Source organism: Gobius niger (genome assembly GCF_951799975.1).
Source record: "Gobius niger genome assembly, chromosome: 12".
Lineage (NCBI taxonomy): Eukaryota > Metazoa > Chordata > Actinopteri > Gobiiformes > Gobiidae > Gobius > Gobius niger.
In genome coordinates this window covers 30,233,372-30,253,497 of record NC_136863.1, presented here as the reverse complement: position 1 = coordinate 30,253,497, position 20,126 = coordinate 30,233,372, and the positions used below count along the sequence as shown (strand labels likewise).

At 41.4% G+C, this 20,126-nt stretch overlaps 3 protein-coding genes across 3 annotated transcripts in view; 1 reads left to right on the top strand and 2 right to left on the bottom strand.

The window, feature by feature from the left end:
• Positions 1-3,376, bottom strand: part of vwf (von Willebrand factor) — a gene marked incomplete at its 5' end in the record, with an annotated part of 45,555 nt that extends 42,179 nt beyond the window's left edge. The window contains 3 exons of the mRNA XM_079567595.1: positions 1,841-1,984; positions 2,070-2,121; positions 3,371-3,376. Of these exons, the coding sequence (XP_079423721.1) occupies positions 1,841-1,984; positions 2,070-2,121; positions 3,371-3,376 (202 nt within the window). The remainder of the gene's footprint in view (positions 1-1,840; positions 1,985-2,069; positions 2,122-3,370) is intronic.
• A 1,982-nt stretch (positions 3,377-5,358) lies between these two features.
• cd9a (CD9 molecule a) lies at positions 5,359-10,444 on the top strand. Its single transcript, XM_079567415.1, has 8 exons — positions 5,359-5,614; positions 8,693-8,795; positions 8,893-8,990; positions 9,264-9,338; positions 9,460-9,561; positions 9,665-9,754; positions 9,884-9,967; positions 10,228-10,444. Exons 1-8 carry the CDS (start codon positions 5,546-5,548, stop codon positions 10,291-10,293), a joined length of 687 nt encoding a protein of 228 aa, XP_079423541.1. The 5' UTR covers positions 5,359-5,545; the 3' UTR covers positions 10,294-10,444.
• A 3,847-nt stretch (positions 10,445-14,291) lies between these two features.
• bbs10 (Bardet-Biedl syndrome 10) lies at positions 14,292-19,067 on the bottom strand. Its single transcript, XM_079567765.1, has 4 exons — positions 18,947-19,067; positions 18,504-18,693; positions 15,956-16,876; positions 14,292-15,051 (listed from the first exon to the last, which is right to left on the bottom strand). The coding sequence occupies exons 2-4, from the start codon at positions 18,683-18,685 to the stop codon at positions 14,391-14,393; spliced, it is 1,764 nt and encodes a 587-aa protein (XP_079423891.1). The 5' UTR covers positions 18,686-18,693; positions 18,947-19,067; the 3' UTR covers positions 14,292-14,390.
• Between the last annotated feature and the right edge of the window lie 1,059 nt (positions 19,068-20,126).

The window sequence follows — 20,126 nt, the reverse complement described above, 5'->3', positions numbered from 1 at the left end:
TTGGGAGATGGAGCAGTGTGGCAGGACCTCTTCTGACCACTGTGTTAGCATTGACAGCCTGTTTTGTATTCTGCGGATGTTGTTGTATACCTTTGTGTAGAACTGTCATTTTACGTACGATTGAGAAGGCAGTATCGAGTGAGTTTACCACACACACATACGTTTGGTACCAACAGAAGATAGCACAGCCAGAACTGACAATTATTACACTGCTTAGGTATTACCTCTCTGGGTGTAAAAAGCATTAGTTAACAAATATGAAGGGTACACTGAAATCTGGAAGGAAGGGTGTATCTGGATGTGAGAAAATATGCTAACATTTTGATAAACAGGAGGGAAATGTAATAGAATTGTAAGTATGGTAATAACTGCAATAAAATTATTGGTATAAGAATGATGCAATAATCAAGTGTTTGAAATTATCTGCAAGGTTAGCATAAGTGCCACAGTGTTCCCTTAATATCTGTAAGAGACTGTTTTATCAGAAATAAGGAGACAGTAAGGCGCCGAGAGTGAGGGGGGCCCTGGCGCGTGCAGGCTAACTGTGTGTCACTAAGAGCAGATGGCCTTGCACGCACTAGGCCTCCCCACTTAGATAAAATAGTGTGATTCATGTGTCTGAGATGTATTGGACGATGTAAAATGTAACTCCACCTCTGTATGTTATATGCTATGGACAGACTAAATAAAAGGCTGTGCAGAAAATAACTCGTTGAGAATGGGTGCAGGAGAACCACGCTGCGTAGCTGTGGTGAACTGCAATTCTCCCTTGCAAGCCAACCAAAGTACTGATCTCTGTGTCGTTTCTTTCAAGTAAGCGTTCTCCAGAATTGGAAAACCAAGGTTTTAACCCTAATTTTCTGACAAGAACATAGCCAGAGTCGCCCCATTCTCTCTCGGGCCAACACGGAGACGCTCATGCATGCTTTTATCACCAGTCGTATCGACTACTGTAATGCCCTGCTTTCTGGTCTTCCCAAAAAGAGGATCTCAGGTTTGCAACTTTTACAAAATTCAGCAGCTCGTGTCCTGGCGAAGACCAGGAGGCGGGACCACATTACACCGGTTTTAGAATCGCTGCATTGGCCCCCGTGTGTTTCAGGATCGATTTTAAAGTTCTTTTAATGGTTTTTAAATGTCTTCATGGTCTTGGTCCTTCTTATCTTTCAGAACTGCTTTTACCTTATAAACCTTCACGGCCCCTTCGCTCCTCCTCAGGGGTCTCCTAGTCATTCCTAAAGTCAACAAAAGACTCATGGTGAGGCATCTTTCCAATATTACGGCCCTCGCCTCTGGAACGACCTGAGGAGGAGCTCAGGGCTGCAGAGAACGAGAATGTTTTTAAGAGCAGCTCAAGACCCACCTTTTTAGCTAAGCCTTTAACTGACTAATCTATTTATTTAATCCTAATATATAAAATGTATATATGGGAGGTTGTCCCAGGCGCATTGTTTTAAATGTTGTAATCTGTAAAGCACTCTGTGATACCTTTCGGTATGAAAAGCAGTTTATAAATAAAGATGCTATAAAGATGCTATTTACTGCCTATAGTCCAGTGTAAAGCCTCATTTGAAAGCTAAGACCTACTAAACTGATGATAACTTTTTTGTCAATTTTTCATCTAATTTTTGTCACTCTTTTGCTGCGTTTTCCTCACGTTTTTGTCATTTCTGTTTTTGTTGCTTTTTCATCACTAGTTGTGTGTCTCTGTCGCACTTTTAATGCGCTACTGTTGCTTTCCGGCACGTTTTTGTGATTTGGGTAAAGCCAAAGTGGAGAAAACGGGCTCGCTTCATGTGGGGGCTCAGAGGTTAAAGATTGAGCGGATAAATGGATTCACCGAGCAGCGTGAAGGAGCGGCGGGCGCAGTCCCCGGCCAGCAGGTAGCTGCAGTCTCCGGGGAAGTCGTACAAAACTCCATCGAACGTGTGGACGTGCTGGCGACCGAACAGACTGCACCGTCCCTTCGCGGCAGCGGCACGGGCTGCAAAGATGGCAGAGTTTGATCATTCATGAAAACCAATCAATATTCCGTTCATATGCTGCGCAGAGAACATTGCTGGTATTACCTGTCAGATGAATGAGGATGCATGAGCATAGCCAATACATTCTCAGGTGGATCTGAAAGACAATATTACAGCTTTCATGATGATTCACATTTTTAAGTGTGGTATTTTACAATTTGGCAGAAAAAAGAAAAAAGCAAGGGGTTTCCATTCTTCCCCCCCTCATCAGCTGAATTAACAAAATAAAAACTGCAGAGAGTAAAGAAACCTGAGGCAGAGTATAGCCTGGACAGTAAGAAGCCAGCCCGAGAGGATTCCTCCTGACCCCCCCAAAAAATAAAAAGAACCACCTGGATTTAACTATTATGTTATAACCTGGGGCTGCTACAGTCGGTCAGGTCTAGGTTCATTGTGCCCAAAGAATGAGAATAGCTGACTGCCTGAACATCCTGAATGACCAGGTTATTCCATGTGATGGCGCGGGCATATTCCAAGATTCAATGGGCTCACATGTGTGAAAGAGTGGAACCGGGAGCACACATGGATTGGATCTTAACCCCTATAGAGAATGAATGGGATGGCACTGTTGCAGAAGCGTATTGACACAGTGCAAAGGCGTTTCAATCAAATATCAGAGTGTTTGACCTTTTTTGTGGTGACTTTTTTTTGGGGGGGGTCAAGCAGCTTATTTCCCCATTGTGAGGAACACCTATTACCTATTTACAGACACAAGTTAATCGTGAATCATACAAAACCACTTATGCAAGCTTAATGATTAATACACATTTGTAAAGCTTTAGTGAACATATTAGTTGAGTATTTTCAAGATTAAATGCTAGCAAGTTAAAGACATACCTACCCTTAAATACCTGACACGAACCCTTTTACAAACAAGTTAACGATGAACAAATAAACAACTAAAAATACACAAATTCAACACACACAAAAATCACAAACAGCAAAAATGTGTATATTTCTAAAGATTTGGTAATATTAAAAAAGTGTCTGCCAAAAATACTGTAGGTTATACTTACAAAGCATTAATAAAAACAGATTACTCATGACTTAATAATAGACCAATAATGCACCAATGCTATTCGTGCATATTTACAAATGACTATATTATAATATTTATCATTAACTCCCGCTTACAAACAAATCCTTTAAAGGCCTTTAAGTATTAAGAAAGAAAATACATCTAGTTTGATCGTTATATAAAACATTATTCTCCTAATTGTATCAGATTCAAGACAAAAAATCCTATATTCGACAACGGCGATCACAGTAAATGTAATCCTGGAGCTGCATTAAAAAGAATAAATTACTCAATACATGAATAAATAATGGAAACTGGGCATGCATACCTCCATATTCTCCGGCTGTTTACCAAAATGCACTCTGAAAAACAAAAAACGACCAACTTCACAAATCCACTAAAGTCAGGGCATGGTGCTAGACAGAAAGACGCGCTTGGGCAAAAGAAAGAGGTTTTATATGCGAGAATGTCCCCTCCCATTATCAGGTTATTTTGTGGCGAACCGGGGAGTCGTTTTCTCTTCACCGGTGAGCACTTGTGGACTGACACCATCCAAAACATTCATGTAGACAAAGGCAGGATGTGCCCGCTGAGTGATAGGTCCACACATGCGTAAAACCGAGCCGGGCCAACCCAAACAGCTCCTGTGGAAAAGCCCACTCTCCTCTGAGATCTCACGCCATAATGGCACTTTGGCACCGCAACACGTGTAAACACAGGACTAACAGGCTCCAGTGCTGACTCATAGGACAATCAGAGGGGTCATTCTCAAGTCTTTGATTATAATGACACAATGAAGCCATGCTATTGTTTGTTGTAGACCTATGACATGACTGAAAGAAGAAACAGGAAGAGAAGGAGCCCAGTTGGTCTGGGTAGAGCTGCTGCTCCTCCACATCAAGATGCAGCTCAGGTGGGATCAGCCTCCTGATCAGGTGAGGGGACTGGGGACGACCTAGTCCTTACACACTGGATGAACTTTACCTCTCTGTGGCCTTGAAAGGAGTTTTGAGGAAGTGTCTAAGGCAGAGGTGTCCAACCTTTTTCACTGAGTGCAGATGTATATAAGTGTACGACATGGAGGGCCAGTGCATTGATCACACGGCAATCAATGCATTCAACTGGGGTCACTTAGCAGAAGTTTAAACCATGCTCCATATCATTATTGATTTAATACCCGCTCTGTCTCACTATAAAATTATAGCTTTTGACGCTACAATTATTATTATTATAATCGTATAGAATCATTCAACTGGCAGTACATTTTTTTGTCATTTCAAATGTTTCTTTGTTGCTTGCTTTGTTTCAATTAATGCACAACAATAACACATAAGCATCCATATATTCATCAACATTTAAGTGTTAAACTGTGTTTTGAAATAATGAATGGAATTGCTCATATATAAAAAGGCTATAAATGGTAGAATGTTGACGTCTGCATGATTAATCAAATTCTAAAAGCTTACACATAATGACGTTATGAGTAAGTAGTTACAGGAACCACGAGACACAAGTATGTTCACTGCAGTGATACAGAAATGAACTGAACTGACAGTCAAACTCATGCACGTTCAGTGTTAATTTCGTCGACTAAAATATTTAGTCTTAATTTTAGTCAAAGTGATATTTTTGACGACTAAATTTGGACTAAAACTAAATTAAAAGTTTCTCATGAGACTAAAACTATGACTAAAATGTCCAGATATTTTAGTCGACTAAAATAAGACTAAATAAAAATGAAAAAGAGAGACTAAAATTATCCAAACTTATATTGACCGTCTGAAAAAGCCTCATGTCATTAAAATTCACTGTCAAATGATCAGCTCTGACATTTATTCATGTGGAGCAGCTCCATGAAGTCGAGGACCACGATTAGATATGATTATAATGAATATTATAAATATAAGTCGACTAAATTAGTCTTAATTTTAGTCGACTAAAACTAGACTAAAATTGAAACGATTTTTTTTTCGACTAAATCTTGACTAAAATTAAATTACATTTTAGTCAAAAGACTAAAACTAAAATAAAATATGTTGTCAAAATGAACACTGTGCACGTTCATTCATGCACAGTACAGTGAACCCGTGAGCGCGCTGGGGTGTTTTGGGCGATGACGTCAGTGCACGGCCAGTAGCAGTGTGCTGCAGGGACACGGGGCTGTTTGACTGTTACCCTGTATGTGCCATTTCAAAAACACGAGAGGTCACAACAGCCCAACTGAACCACCAGTATCTCATAGGCTAAAATGTGCTTCACTGATATCACCCATTGCTGATTGTTGTATTTTTGTAGTAGTTTAAGAACAACTTCCAGGAGGAGAGTTGGCGTCACGTCGCCAGAGCTGAGCGTCGAGGGGGCGGATCACTCCGAGAGCGCACGGCACGACGCGCGTATGCGATAACCTCATTCCGCATTGAGATTGCGCTGGACGCTTTATCCTCACCTCGGTGCTGTAAGGTGCTACACAGGGTGCTTTCCCCCCCCCCCGTTTTCTATCACAATGGCTGCACTATCGGGCGGAGAGACGTGCATTAAATACCTCATGTTCGCCTTTAACCTGGTGTTCTGGGTAAGTCTGGAGCGAACATCCTGTCTTGTTTTGTCTTTGCAAAGCGTAGCGGATAAGAGATGGCCCACTACCTGCAGAACGCGCGTCGAGATATTAGAGAGGTATTGTTTATTCCCGCACCATACGGAACCGTGTGTAGGGATTTACTGATCAATGTACAAAACGGTTTCCTGCCTTGGACACATTTAACCAAACGGCATGTGTGCACAGAGCGGGAGGCAGACTAATCCCCAGTGGCCAACTGACCCAATTCCTGGCGCAGACACCACCGTGGGGTTCACGCGCACATTTCAATCATCACCATTGCGCCGCGCGGAGACGTTCACCATCGGAGCGGGATTTTGGATATCGCTCTGATCATAATCAAAGCCCAGCCGGGTCACGTGACACCCCGCGTTGCGCATGCTTGCCAGACCCGTGTGTGTTATTGCACAGTTTAATGTGTGGGTGAATTCTGGGCGTCCAACACGCGTTATTTCTGTCCCGTGGCACCGCGCCGTGGTTTAGGTGGTGTTGTGGAGTGGGGGTCTTGCTCGACGTTAATAGAACGGAATGGATTTAAATGGAATGAAATGATTCTGAAATGTTTTGCCCTCATTGGGACACGCAGTGGTTTCCTATAGAAAGAGCAGTCATGAAGAGTTAATCATTGTTGATCATGAGAGCGCGCGCCTACAGCCTACACACACTGTTTAACCCTTGCACCGAATCAAACTCAGCTCATTTGTGGTTACATTTGTATGGATACAAACAAGTTAAACTCCATTATAACAGTAAATAATGTTATGTATCCAGGACATGACTCACAATTCACATTCTTCTTGACATGTATCTGTTTTAATGCAGTTATGAGGGGGGAGGCTCTGGTGGGCAACGCAAATGTATGAAATAGATAAAAATAGATTCTATGGTGGGTCAAAACAATGCTTACAAACACAGCATTACTTCTGTTAAAAGATCTGCGCTGTTAAAGATCTGTGATTTACATAAACAGACCTTCATGCCTTGGAAAATCAGCTGTTTGCCCAACAAAAAACAACCAAAACATCCGGTGAAAATCGCGGAAATAAACAATAACAGCGATCCTCCCTTATATGGTGGTACTGAGAGTCCAAGTGATGATGTCACACGCTAAAGTCACAATAGGGAACAGTAGTAAATTAGTATAAACTATGTATGCAACACAAACCACATTATAACTATATTGCAATATAGTTATAATAACATCATGTTGTCTGATCCCATCTCATCTCTTCAAAAACAATAAGGCATTTTAAACTCAAAGGTGTGGACTTATGACTTATCTTGAACTTGGGCAAGAATTTAGATATTAACATAATTAAGATAACATTTGAAACAGGGTTTATTAAACAGGTGGAAGCAATTCGAATTGAATGCTTTTTAATGCCCAAATACTATATTATTAATGCCACAAACGGCGAAAACTCTGAGGGCTCGACATTGAAAGAACTGCAGAGATCTGGGCAGGACTTGCTTTGAAATGTGTGAGCCGCTGACTTGGGACTGAACTCAGACGCTTGTCATGACTCGGGGCTTGACTTGGGGCCATTGACCTGAGACATTTATGACATGCAACACAAGAGCTTGTTCCTACCTCTGGTCGAACCAATAAAAACAATGGCAGCTTCAGTGTCTTCTACAATAGAGAAATGTTTTGGACTTCTGAGTTTATGCCCTGCTGGGAAATGCTGCTATCTGTCAACAAATTACAAAAGGTTAGACACAAAATCTATTGTGTTTCTAACTGAATTCTAGACATTATGCAGATTATATTTGCAATATCTGTTTTGACGCTCAGCCCAAAGCACTGAGGGTTGTGTAAAGAATGACAAGGATGTTTATACATTTTATTCTTTTCTTTTTCTAAACACGCCCCTTTTGTTCATAACATCTGTGGACTATACTGATGTAATAAAAACTTTTAGCACAACGGATACTTAAAATATTTTCCCTCCTACAGCCTTCATCATTTTAGCAACCTCGATGCTGAGCAGTGCAGGCAACACTCCCTGTAGTTGAAAAAAAAAATCTATTTGAGCATGCCTCAACAAGTCCCTCCTCCCGGCAGATAAAACGTTTGTGTGTTCAGTAATGCATGACAGAATCGTAAAGCAAAAATAAAGCGGTTCACGTGTTCAACAAAGGAGAGAGTGGGAGAGAGCGGGAGAGGGCGGGAGAGAGGGACCCGGGCCGGGGTCCTTATAATAGAAAGAGCAGGGGTTACTCGGTCAGGTTACACTCACACTTACACTTGCCACTCCCAAACTGAACCATCAGGTGGTGTCATGTAGGCGTGTGTAGCTGAGAGATTTAGAGCAGACACCATCTTGCTTCCTGTTCCAGAAAACAAACATTCTCTAAACGAAACAAGAGTGAAAGTTAGTGAGCATGGCTGTCACCGGGGGAATCAAGTGTGTCAAATACTTAATCTTCGTCTTCAACGGCTTCTTTTGGGTAAGGTGGATTTTGAATTGACTTGATTAGATCTGTTGGAGCCGTCACAGTTAACAACAGAGAAGTGACAGAACCACAGTTCCCTGGCTACTAAGTTTCCAGAGTGTTGTTTGCTGACAGGGATTGACTTGACAAGTGCTTAGGTCTGCGCTTTTTAGAGCTCACAGAGCTCATGTGGGTGGAATGCACTTGATTTTCTGTCACAGGCATTTGTTATGGTGAAAAAATATGAATGACTTATGGTGACTTTATGAAGTATCTCTGAAATAGTGACGTTGACGGTGTTATTTACATGTGGTTGATTATGCTATGCCTACAGTATAAGGAAAACACTGGTGGTGCCTGGGCTTCTCCCCATTGTAAGTGGAGTCCATTCACTGCAGCTGGGGCTAGTCTTTGTCAACACCTGGTTTCTTGCAGGTTTTTGTTTAGTCCTGTTGTAGGCACAAATTAAGTCTCCTTTAGTCACTGTTTGCACATAGTTTCAGTGGTTCACTTTTTGTCTTGGTTTTCCAAAAGCCAAATATTCCTGGTCTTCATGTAAAGTGTGATAATCACTGTGTAGTTGGAGAGTTGTCAGTGATCACAGCCGTTCTGTTTCAGGTGGCGGGGACAGCGGTGTTTGCCATTGGCCTGTGGCTCAGACTGGACCCTAAGACCAAAGGCCTGTTTGAAGGGGATGACTCTCCGTATGTCTTTTACTCAGGTACCACTTCTTTCATATAATCTCTTTTTATGCAAGAGATTTTGTCACCAAAAAGAAGTGCATGTCTATGTCTGCACTGATGCTCCAACTTCCACAGGAGTGTATATCCTGATCGGAGCAGGAGCTCTGATGATGGTGGTGGGATTTCTTGGATGCTGTGGGGCCATCCAGGAGTCTCCCTGTATGCTTGGACTGGTTAGTGTCATGATTCTTTTATATAACTACATTGTAGACATATAATACTCTTATAATATCCTAATGCCATTGTACAGTATTTGCACTTGGACATTTTTATAGAGCAATGTTCACCGTAGCTTAGCGCCAAGGCCACTGACTGTTAACAGCTGCGTCATAATCTGCTTTTAATCTGTTGGAGGCGGGGCCTAAGAGGCGGGGCCTAAGAGGCTACATGCACATGCATGCCCAGTCATGACCATATTATAAATGATTGTTGTTTCCTCTGTACAGTTCTTCTTCTTCCTGCTCATCATCTTTGCTGTAGAGGTTGCAGCAGGAATCTGGGGATTTTCAAATCAATCTAAGGTAATGTTTTAGAGTAATAAGAAACTAAAGGACTAAAATAAAACTACACCGTTGTCAAAAAATATAGTAAAATATAGATTATAGTCATTAAAATTATTTATGACTATATAATGTTCCACAGGTGGTGAATGATATTACTACCTTCTACGTACAAACCTACAACAACTACAAAGCCACCAAAGATGAGCGCCTGAAAGAGACACTGAAAGTCATTCAAAATGGAGTGAGTATTTTTCCGAGGACCAATTCATCACCATGAGAAGAAATTATGTTTCTACTACTACATGTTAAATCACAAGACTTAAATGTAACTATCTCTTTTTTAGCTCAACTGCTGTGGTCCAACTGGAACTGCAGATGATATTGCCAAAGAAACCTGTCCTAGCGGAGATAAACTTCAGGAGCTGATCACTAAGGTACAGCTGAGTGGGATTTCAGATATTCCTAATAGTATTCTGTCCCTTGTTTATTAGTCCTCTTAAAACAGGGTGATATAGTAACATTAGCATTGCACCACTGACTGTCAAAACACTCTTGTTTTGCAGAGTTGCCCTGATGCGATTGATGACGTGTTTGCCTCCAAACTGCACATCATCGGGGCAGCGGGTGTCACCATCGGAGTGATCATGGTGAGTAACTGTGTGATTAATTATACACTTCGTTAAAGGAATCATAGTTTTCTAAATTCTATGCTTCACAATGTTGTTCCCTCATGAGAAACAGATCATGTTTTTCACTCATGCATGTTTGAGTAATGCTGCATTTCATCAAACACTTACTCATTACTTGTCTGACATGCATTATCTTTTAGTCAACAACGCAAAGGTGTCTTAAAGAAAGTGGTGCATAACACAAGCTTTCCGTCTAAAGGTATGTGTGTCCTCCGCAGGTCTTCGGGATGGTCTTCAGCATGCTCCTGTGCTGTGCCATCAGGAAGTCTCGGGAGGTGGTGTGACAGCCATCCTCATCCAAATGTCTATTCATGTTGCATGATGTCATTCCCAGAGTCACATGACTCCCCACTGCCAATGGAGCACTGCGTATTGAAGAACATAAACCTAAGACAGGCCGGGCACAGACAAACACCGTGGGCTCAGAAAGATTTCAGACCTGTAGCAGTCCGATCAGTGTTAGTTTTGACAACATATTTTAATTTAGTTTTAGTCTTAGTCTTTTGACGAAAATGTAATTCGATTTTAGTCTAGTTTTAGTCAAAAAAATATCTTCAATTTTAGTCTAGTTTTAGTCGACTAAATTTAAGACGAATTTAGTCGACTTTGCATTGATAATATTCATCATAATCATATTTAATCTTGTTCCTCTGCTTCATGTTTCTGCTCCACATGAACAAAGCTCAGAGCTGATCCTTTGGCAGAGAATGTACATGATCTGAGGCTCTTTCAGATGCTCAATAGAAGTTTGGATGATTTTAGTCTCTCCCTTTCATTTTTATTTAGTCTTATTTTAGTCGACTTAAATGTCTGGACATTTAAGTCATAGTTTTAGTCTCATGAAAAACGTTTAATTTAGTTTTAGTCCAATTTTAGTCGTCAAAAATATACTAAAATTGAGACTAAATATTTTAGTCGACGAAAAAGACGTTTATTTTCTATCGGTTAGCACTATAGCGATCACTCTACGAAGATATAGCAAGAATAGAAATGTAAAAACTAAAGCGTAAAGTATTATTTCACTCTAGACTATCCTTGTTTGAATAACCTTCTTCTTCTTGTTCAACTACTTTTGGCTTAAATACCACTTGTTGCCTCTAGAATATAACAAATCAATACTTTGTTTTAAGATCAGTGGAAAATGCCATTTGTTGCGAATGATGCACAGCAGTGTAGCAGCTAGTCTATATTGACTTTTTAAGAACTTTTACCGAATCCGACGTCAACATATTAACAACTGAGGACTAAATAGAGGAGTGTGAACGCTTCCTGACCCCACTGTTTACTGTTCTGCAGGCACCTGGACTAGGCAAGACTTTACGATGGTGTCATCTGTACTGGTATAAATGTAGTACAGACGTGTGTAATTCTGTGGTCTGATTGAAACTACTGTTTATAAGCTGTTCAATATTTAGAGTCAGGGGTGGGTGGACTTTGCCAAAATAATTACTCAAGCAAGTAGTACTCAACATTAAGCTGACGTGTTTAGTCCAAATATGTAAAGTGGTGCTGCTCGGTCATTCAAACAGTGACTCAAATAAATGTACTTGAGTAAATAATGTGAGTGAATCCTGCCCACCTCTGCCAAGCGTCATGGTGCAAATCCACACTGGAACCACCTCCTCAATGTACAGCAGATGCCAACGGATTATTTTACCTACAATAAGAAAAGGATGATTAGTTTCACTTTTGGTTATTTTTTTATACAAAATGCAAGCTTTCAAGGACTCATTTATAGCTCAAACTTCCAGATTTTCAACTGTTATTTCAGTGCTTTTTTTTTTTTTTACTGTTGTTTGGTTTGTTTTTATACTAATTATCGTGTAACACTGCATTTGCAAGACATTTGTGAAGCACTGGTAAAGAAAAAAAAATACATATATATATTATTCACCAATGCTTTACAAATGTATTACAAATGCCGTTAGTGTAAAGCGTTATCGATCTTTGAGGTTGTTGTATAGCGGAGGAAGTTTGAAAGTCAATTTTATACGGTCGTTTTCATGTTTCAGAGATTATGTCGATTGATATGCACTGGTTCACCGTGTAAAATAAATAAAATATACAAAACGTAATGGATTTGCCGAGCAGGTTGTATTTTTCCCCCCGTAAATATCGATCTGTTTGTCCGAAATTTGTGCCCTCTGACTCACACTGTTAGTCAAAACAACGGACTTCTCACGACCTTTTATCACCGGATCAACTTACCAAAGCACACAAGCTGACTCATACCACAACCAACAACCTTTTGTTTGTTAAATTGGACTTTCGATGACTAACCAGTGTTCGGGTTCGACGAGAGTTACATCTGATTAGAAGTTAGAGGAAGCCGTGTCTGATTTGCTCGCTGACAGTTGTGTGCCAGACTTTCTAACCACCGCCCTCTATTTCACAGATAACACTGATTATAAAAGGAAGGTGTTATTGTGGTGTCTGAATTAGCTGAGCATGGACTCCTTTTATGTGGCAAATACTATAACACCCTGGTTTAAAGTACATCATATAATCATGTTTTTCAATTCAATGGCAATTACTGTATGTCACATCCTGTACCCTTGGATCAGTAATAAACATCACCAAAAAAATGCAAACATAACATAATAACAATGTGGGATTGCCACTCATTTGCCTTCTGTTGCTCTATTGCAACATCACATGCAAACCTTCTAGTCTCTCGTGTCGCAGGCTCTGCAAGATACACTGCATGTCCAAAACAAAAGTCGCCACATACTGTCATCTTCTGTACTCTGTAGTTGAAGTGTAGAACGTTTCGCCACTCATCCAAAAGGCTTCGTCAGCAACACTAAAGTTTAGGCTCACCCACAGGTGAGAGTAGCCGTTTATAGAGGGGAGGGATTTAGCCACTCTGTCACTGCATCCAACAGATCAGTTTGTGGATGCAAAACAACTTTCTCCAACTAAACTCAGACAAAACTGAGATAATTGTTTTTGGCCCACAGGCACAAAGACAAACTCTCTAAAACCAAAAAATCAGGTTCAAAATCTGGGAGTGATCATGGACTCAGACCTGAACTTAAACAGCCACATCAAAGCAATAACATCAGCAGCTTTTTACCATCTGAAAAACATTGCTAAGATCAGAGGAATAGTGTCAAAACCAGACTTAGAGAGACTTATCCCTGCATTTGTCTCCAGCAGGTTAGACGACTGTAACGGCTGCTCACTGGCCTCTCTAAACGAGCTGTCAGAGCTACAGTACATCCAGAACGCTGCTGCTCCAGTCCTGACAAGAACCAGGAAATACGACCATATTAGTCCAGTGCTCTGGTCTCTGCACTGGCTTCCTGTCGCTCAGAGAATAGACTTTAAAACAGCTCTGCTTGTCTACAAGTCTTTTCATGGTTTAGAACCAAAGTCCATCTCTGACATGTTAGAGCCGTATGAACCATCTCGGGCCCTGAGAACTTCAGGGAGGGGCCTCCTGGTGGTTCCCAGAGTCGATAATAAACACGGTGAGGCTGCGTTTCAGTTTCATGCAGCTAAAATCTGGAAATCTTCACGAGGATGTGAGACAGGCCTCAACTCTGACAATGTTCAAATCCAGGCTGAAAACAGTTCTTTTTACCGATGCATATGACTGAATGTGTTTTATCTGCACTCTTGCCTTTACTGTAATTGATTAATTCTATGTTGATGTCCAGAGGAGGAGGAGCGACAAAACAGACGTTAGGTAACTTTGTGTGAACGAGCAAGAAAAAAATTAGTGCTCAAGACAGAGCGAGTCAAAACAAGACTTAAAAATGCATATTACTGAAAGTATTTTATCTACACTCTTGCCTCTTAATGTAATTGATTAATTCTATATTGATGTTTTTATTGATTGCATTTGTTTTCTTATATTTATGCAACTGTGAAGCACTTTGAATTGCCTTGTGTATGAATTGTGCTCTACACATAAACTTGCCTTGCCTCTCCCAGTGGTCTATATATAGTCTCTGGGCTGAGCTTAAAATTTAGTGTAGCTGACGAAGCCTTTTGGATGAGAGGCGAAACATTCTGCACTTCAACTAGAGTACAGAAGATGTCTCAAGAACCTTCATTGAAGATGGACAACTCCTGTATGACTGAGAGCCTACATTTGAGTCTAATATTTCTCGTAATGTCGTATTGATGATGAGAGCTTGTGACCACAATATGTAATTTAAAAAAAAGCCCTACAAGAGACCATTGTTGATTTGGAGGTGACGTTGCACTAACTGCAGCATATTTGTAATTTACTAATTGCGTCCTATCAGCTGTATAGAAGACAGGACACTTTACTTTATTTCAGCAGTGCCACCTTTTATTTCTCTTCCAAATCCTCCATGTTAGTGCTGAGAAATGAGAAAGTCCGGCCTCCCCATTTGCACACAATACAATCTCAGTTCTCAAGCTCGTCCTCTGAATCCTCCCAGGAAATGTTTGTGCGACTGATTGTTTTTAATAAGCCGCGAGTGTGTATAACGGTGTCTATCCGGAAAAGCCGCGAGAGGCACTGCAACACGGCCAAAAGCAGCTGGTATTTACAGAACACCGACTCCAAGCCCGAACCCAAAGTAGAAAACTCGGCCTTGAAATGCACGCTGTTCTCTGCGGGAGCGTTGGTCTGGCAAAGCATAGGACTCGCTCCTTGTTCTTGAATGCGTTTGAGAACTTCAGACTGGACTTGTGCAAAGCGCCGTGGGCGGTGGGAGTAGATATGCCGAGGAACGCAGAGAAGCGAGTCGGCCAGGATTTGGGAAACAATATTGACGTCTCTGGAAAATGTCTTTTGTTGAAGAGCATGACTTAGGAGAAACTCAAAAGTCCCACCAGCCGCTATAACGTAGCCCTGTGGGAATGTTTGGCAACAGGACGCGCTCGATGTTAAGGAATTGTTTGGGGATCTTGCGGAAATAGGCGGTTGCCAGGTTGTGAGCAGCATTCGCGTAGCGTCTTGCATGGCCGTAGCGTGCTGCTCCGTTTGTCCTTCTCCAGCGCCACATATGACCAGACTGCAGGGTTTGATGGTTTGCTTTTCAGGGAAGCCCACGTGGACGTACCTTAAATGAAGAAAACAATATATTTGACAATTCATTTCATACAATCAAGCCCTGCAAAAACGATATGTCAACTTTTCTTGATAATAATAAACTTTTTTTTTACTCCAACCTCTAAACCCCCACCTTAAAGGAATAGGCCACCGTTTTTACAAACTGAGATATGTTCTTACCTTAGCTTTGACGAGTTCTTTAGGACCTGTCTGGTCTTCACCCGTGCCTTCAATCACGTGGCATCCGCACAGTAAAGTGAAGATTACTGCGCGGATTTCGAACTACTCCTGGTATTATTACGCCTTACAATATAGTTCCCCCTGTTATCCGCTTAGAAAATCCACATTGTTTAATTTTGTGTAATTATACTTTGTAGTGGAACACTTCACGTAACCATATTTAAAAAGGGAAAACGTGGAAGAGCTTGGTAGCTTCTATCTTGACCTGTTTTGGAGCTATAGAGGAGAGAGGGAGAGGCTAAATGCTAACGCCGTCTGCGCTGTGTTTACGTGACTGAAGGCACGGGTGAAGATCAGACAGGTCCTAAAGAACTCGTCAAAGCTCAGGTAAGAACATATCTCAGTATCTAAAAACGGTGGCCTATTCCTTTAACAGAGTGCATTTTCTCCAGTTCAACAAAACAAATCTAAGAGAAAAACGAGACAAAAATGCAACAAACGATCTACAAAAAGGAAATGAAATAAAAAAAAACATCAAAAAGTGGCGACAACACAGCAATAACATGAGGAAAAAGATAGTTTTGTAGGGCTTAGCTTTTGAATGAGGCTTGACACTGGCCTGTAGGCTGTCAGATGCTTTTAAATTTGTGTAAAGCCGACCTAGAGAAACACACTTGGTTCCAGTGGGGGTCAAGAGGTACCATACACATTGCACTGTCTATGCCTTTGTTTACCTGTGGGCTCCAAGAAGTATTGGTTTACAAAACTCCAGCGAGACGACGTGGTCTGACTGAATACTCCAATAGTCCGAAACTGGCCTAGCTCCGCTCAGGTGCCGGAAAAGTGCGAGCTCCTCCGGGCTGATACACTCCACGACATGGATTTGAGCTTGTGCTGCTAAAGCTAAAACAGCGACGGACTGTTTGACTGATGACAAAAGCACGGAGACGCCTAAGCTCTTCAGGAACGATATGACACTCTGCAGAGAACTTTCTGCAAACGAGCTGAATTGCAAAATATTCCCGTTGTCTCCGATTTCCAGTGTCTCCCCGGCATCAAGGAATTTGGGGTGGAGGTGTCCGTCTAAAACAACAGCCTTGATCGGTCCCTGCGGCGTCAGAGAGAACGGCGCGGCAAAGTCTCTATGGATGACCTGGCCCTCGACTAGCCTGGAGTAGGTTAGGGGGAAGCCTGTTACGGGGGTGTACAGTGCAGGCCATGTGTCATTTACAAACTGAAGAGAGGAGAACGGCGTGTTGTCTTTGGACGTCCAGTTAGAAAGCAGTTCACAAAGAAGGCCGCTGATAAACCTGCAGTTGTTGTAGCCCAAGCGCGTGTGAAAAAAGGACGACAGGAGATTCTGAATTGGAGCGGTTGAATGGAAGTCGGGCCACAGGAGGCGCTGTCCAAAAGGCAGCACCTCCGCAGTCAGGAGGTCGTCCAGCTGCTGTAGGGAGAAGGACAGCAGCTCATCGGCCAGGCGCCGGGCAGAGGCACTCCGTACGTCTTCTCTCGGACAGCGGGAGTGCGATGCCAGTGGGTCCTTATCGGCAGCAGCGTCAATCATCCGCACGAGGGACGCGAGGATGAGAACAAACGTCTTGGACCCATCTCCTGTTCTGGCACTGTGCGTCGATGCACAATCCACAATCATTCTAAAAAACAAACACACACAATATATGAAGACATGCTGGACTTTACATCAACCTAGAAAAGCTAAATGGTAGTAATACTTTAGCTTTCACTTTGGTTGCTTGCATCGAGTTATAGTTATACTTAAGGGGTATGACGTGCTGGGATCCAGAAGGAAAAAATCCCATTCATTTTATGCATAGATTTTTCAAATATTAGCAGTTTAAAAGTACGGCGGCGGCTAATCAGCTCTGTGCCAACTGCTGACCATTGCGTGGACATAAAAAAGACAACATTATGACTTGATAATACAGCTAAATGGTTTTATAAGACCATGAGTTAGAACATTGCTGATTATCCTGCATCATGCTAAGACTCTTAACATTTGAATTTTCCTAAAAATAAATAAATCAAATCAAATCAATGCTAAATATGAAAGGGATATTTTAATTCCGGAATACAGCACGTGACCAGAAGTAAGTGGGACTGTTTAGCTCTATTCCTAGGACTGGACAATACGGCAAATATTTTTTAATCAAATATATGGCAAAAAAAATGCATCAAAAACTTTTTTCTCGTATTGATCGATCTCTATTTAATTTTTTCATAATAAAAATAAATACGTGTACTTTCATGAACATAGACATGGCTTATTTAGACCTCAGCTCAAACAATAACAAATGCTTTTCTCCAGTTTCATGCAAGTTTTCATGCAATTTCGATTAAATGTAGGTATTCCTGAATTTCTGTTGTTCTGCCTCATCAAATTTAGTAGAAAATAAAAAATAATTATGGTTTAATAAAGAATTGATAAACCATACGGTTCAAGATTTTACGAATTGTCCAGAAAATGAACTGAATTGTATAACTTATAGCTCTGAGTGATATTAGAATTATACACACAAACCGTACAATGAACAGAACAAAGGCAAGTCTAAAAAAGATGAAGACTAGAGAGCAGCACACACTTTAGAGCAGGGGTAGGCAACGTCAGGCCCGGGGGCCAAATCTGGCCCTCCAGCACAGCACCTCTGGCTCTCAAGATGATTTTGAGAAACCTTATCACACAAATCAGAGAGTACTTTTAACACTGTTAGGGTTAAATGGGAGAAGCAAAGGTAGAAATACTGTCACTACACCCAGTTAGGTCATATATTATGTTCAACACTGGCATTTGAAGGAAGTGCACTGGAAAAAGAATAATCGTTTCAAGGAAGAATTGACATGAATCTACTTGAACTAAGAGATTAAATCTAAGGTTTGAGTAGATTTGGTCTGGTTTTAGACGAGATAAAACCTCTAGTAGTAGCTATTCTCTTAATTCAGATAATTTTGTGTCATTTCACTTTAAAATCAATGATTTGTCTGATTTCAAGTGGGTTTTACTCTTGTTCCATTGGCGCTAGCGTTTGTATCTTGGATTAGTTCAAACCCACTCAAATTCAACATAGAAGAACTTTAATTCAAGCAATTTCAAGTCATTTATCTCATTTATTTGTGCTTTACTTTGGGCTAATAATCAGAGGCATCAGCCCTTGGTCTGTTTACAATAAAGAAAACCGGCCCTCCGCCAAGAGAACTTGCCTCCCCCTGCTTTAGAGCCAACAAGTGAAGTGGTGACTGGTGTAGGAGGACAGTGTGAGGCCAAACCTCGCCAGTGGATTGTCCAGCCGTAGGGCAGTCAGGATGCGCGCTCCCCCGCGGCTCAGCACCGCCTGGCCCGTGTCCCGGGTGAACAGCACCTGTCCTCCGTCAGGACCAAAGGCTCGGAGGACGACTGCCTCCAGCGCGCCCACCGCCTGCGCCACGTGCTTCAGGCGCACGCTCTCCATTACACTGGCTGCAAGTACAACACTCCACATGTTGGTTCTTTGCAAAATACATTGTGTGCAACAAAATAGTCAAATAATGCTCGAATTTCAGCTGACAGTAGGGTTCTTTCCCCCGGTTAGCATAAGCCTTGTTAGCTCACAGGCTGCAGAGATTGAGGATGGTCATTTTTGAGCAGACGCACACAGAAAATAAGCGTGTCAAACATATTAGCACGTATTTCTAAGAGACAACGACTTGAATGTAACGTTATGTGAACTCACCTCTTCACAAACATACGCACATGCAGTCGTGTTTCCTCCGTATCCTAGAGACGGCTTCCTCTGACTTTCTACGAACTCCGTAAAACAACACTGCCATCTAGCGTACAGACACATGTATTGCTTGCTCCTGGGTTAGTAAAGTGGACGAGGAGGGGATTTAAAAATAAATAAATAAATAAATACATACATACATACATACATACATACATATATACATACATACATACATACATAAATAAATAAATAAATAAATAAATACATACATACATACATACATATATACATACATACATACATAAATAAATAAATAAATAAATAAATAAATAAATAAATAAATAAATACATAAATACATACATACATACATACATACATACATACATACATAAAAAAGGAGGGGATTTTTAACTCAGCAGGTGTAACTCTCCCTTGATCGGAAGAGCTTGTCAAGTTTGTGAAGTTGTCACCATTTATAATCGAATCGAATCCCCTTTGTCTTGTTCTGCACGTCCACTTTGATTGCTGCAATTTTGTAATAGAGTTCGGGAAAGTCTACAGTTACCATGGAGATCGGCCATCTTTGCAGCTGTTCGTATACATTTCCATTGACTAACATTAGCTAAAAACAGTTTATAAAGTGGAGAAAATAGCCGTGGAACAGCTCCGTTAGCTGCTGAGTTACTGCTGGTAAATACATCTAACTCACTGTGGTGTCCAAGTGTTTTAATGTGAACAATAACTCCAGTATTTTAACTTCTAAAATCTCCATTAGTTTACAATTGCTGCTAATCCCATAATGCTTAGCGATATGACGTCACATTCCCGAACTCTATACAGGATGGAAACCACAATCTTCCCCTGCACTGGATCCCAGTGACCCTCAAGTGCCCCAAAGATGAAGATTTGTCGGAAACTGTTGCTCCAACTCTACCCCCATAATCCTCCCATGGTTTCCGGGCATGCCCCTACCTCAGCAACCTACAACTGCAGCCCTTCAAGATCCTGTTGCCCCTCAAATTCCTCCAGGCCTACTCCAGCATCATCTTATGTACCATTGGCCTACGCTGTCCTCAACTCGGACTACTCCACCAGATCCAGTCCCTCGTTTTCCCCCGGGTCTCTGGCCATTTTCCTTTGCCCACTGGCATCAGCTGCTCCAGCAACCGGTCCGATCTACTACCG

What these genes read in the sequence shown, in the direction of transcription:
- cd9a (XM_079567415.1), top strand. Translation starts at nt 5,546, where the DNA reads ATGGCTGCACTATCGGGCGGAGAGACGTGCATTAAATACCTCATGTTC. An exon ending in TGAAAGTCATTCAAAATGGA is followed by an intron (nt 9,562 to 9,664) that starts GTGAGTATTTTT and finishes TCTCTTTTTTAG; the next exon opens with CTCAACTGCTGTGGTCCAAC. An exon ending in TTCAGGAGCTGATCACTAAG is followed by an intron (nt 9,755 to 9,883) that starts GTACAGCTGAGT and finishes CTTGTTTTGCAG; the next exon opens with AGTTGCCCTGATGCGATTGA.
- bbs10 (XM_079567765.1), bottom strand. Translation starts at nt 18,685, where the DNA reads ATGGAGAGCGTGCGCCTGAAGCACGTGGCGCAGGCGGTGGGCGCGCTG. An exon ending in CTGGACAATCCACTGGCGAG is followed by an intron (nt 16,877 to 18,503) that starts GTTTGGCCTCAC and finishes TTTGTTTTTTAG; the next exon opens with AATGATTGTGGATTGTGCAT. An exon ending in ATACTTCTTGGAGCCCACAG is followed by an intron (nt 15,052 to 15,955) that starts GTAAACAAAGGC and finishes TCTTCATTTAAG; the next exon opens with GTACGTCCACGTGGGCTTCC.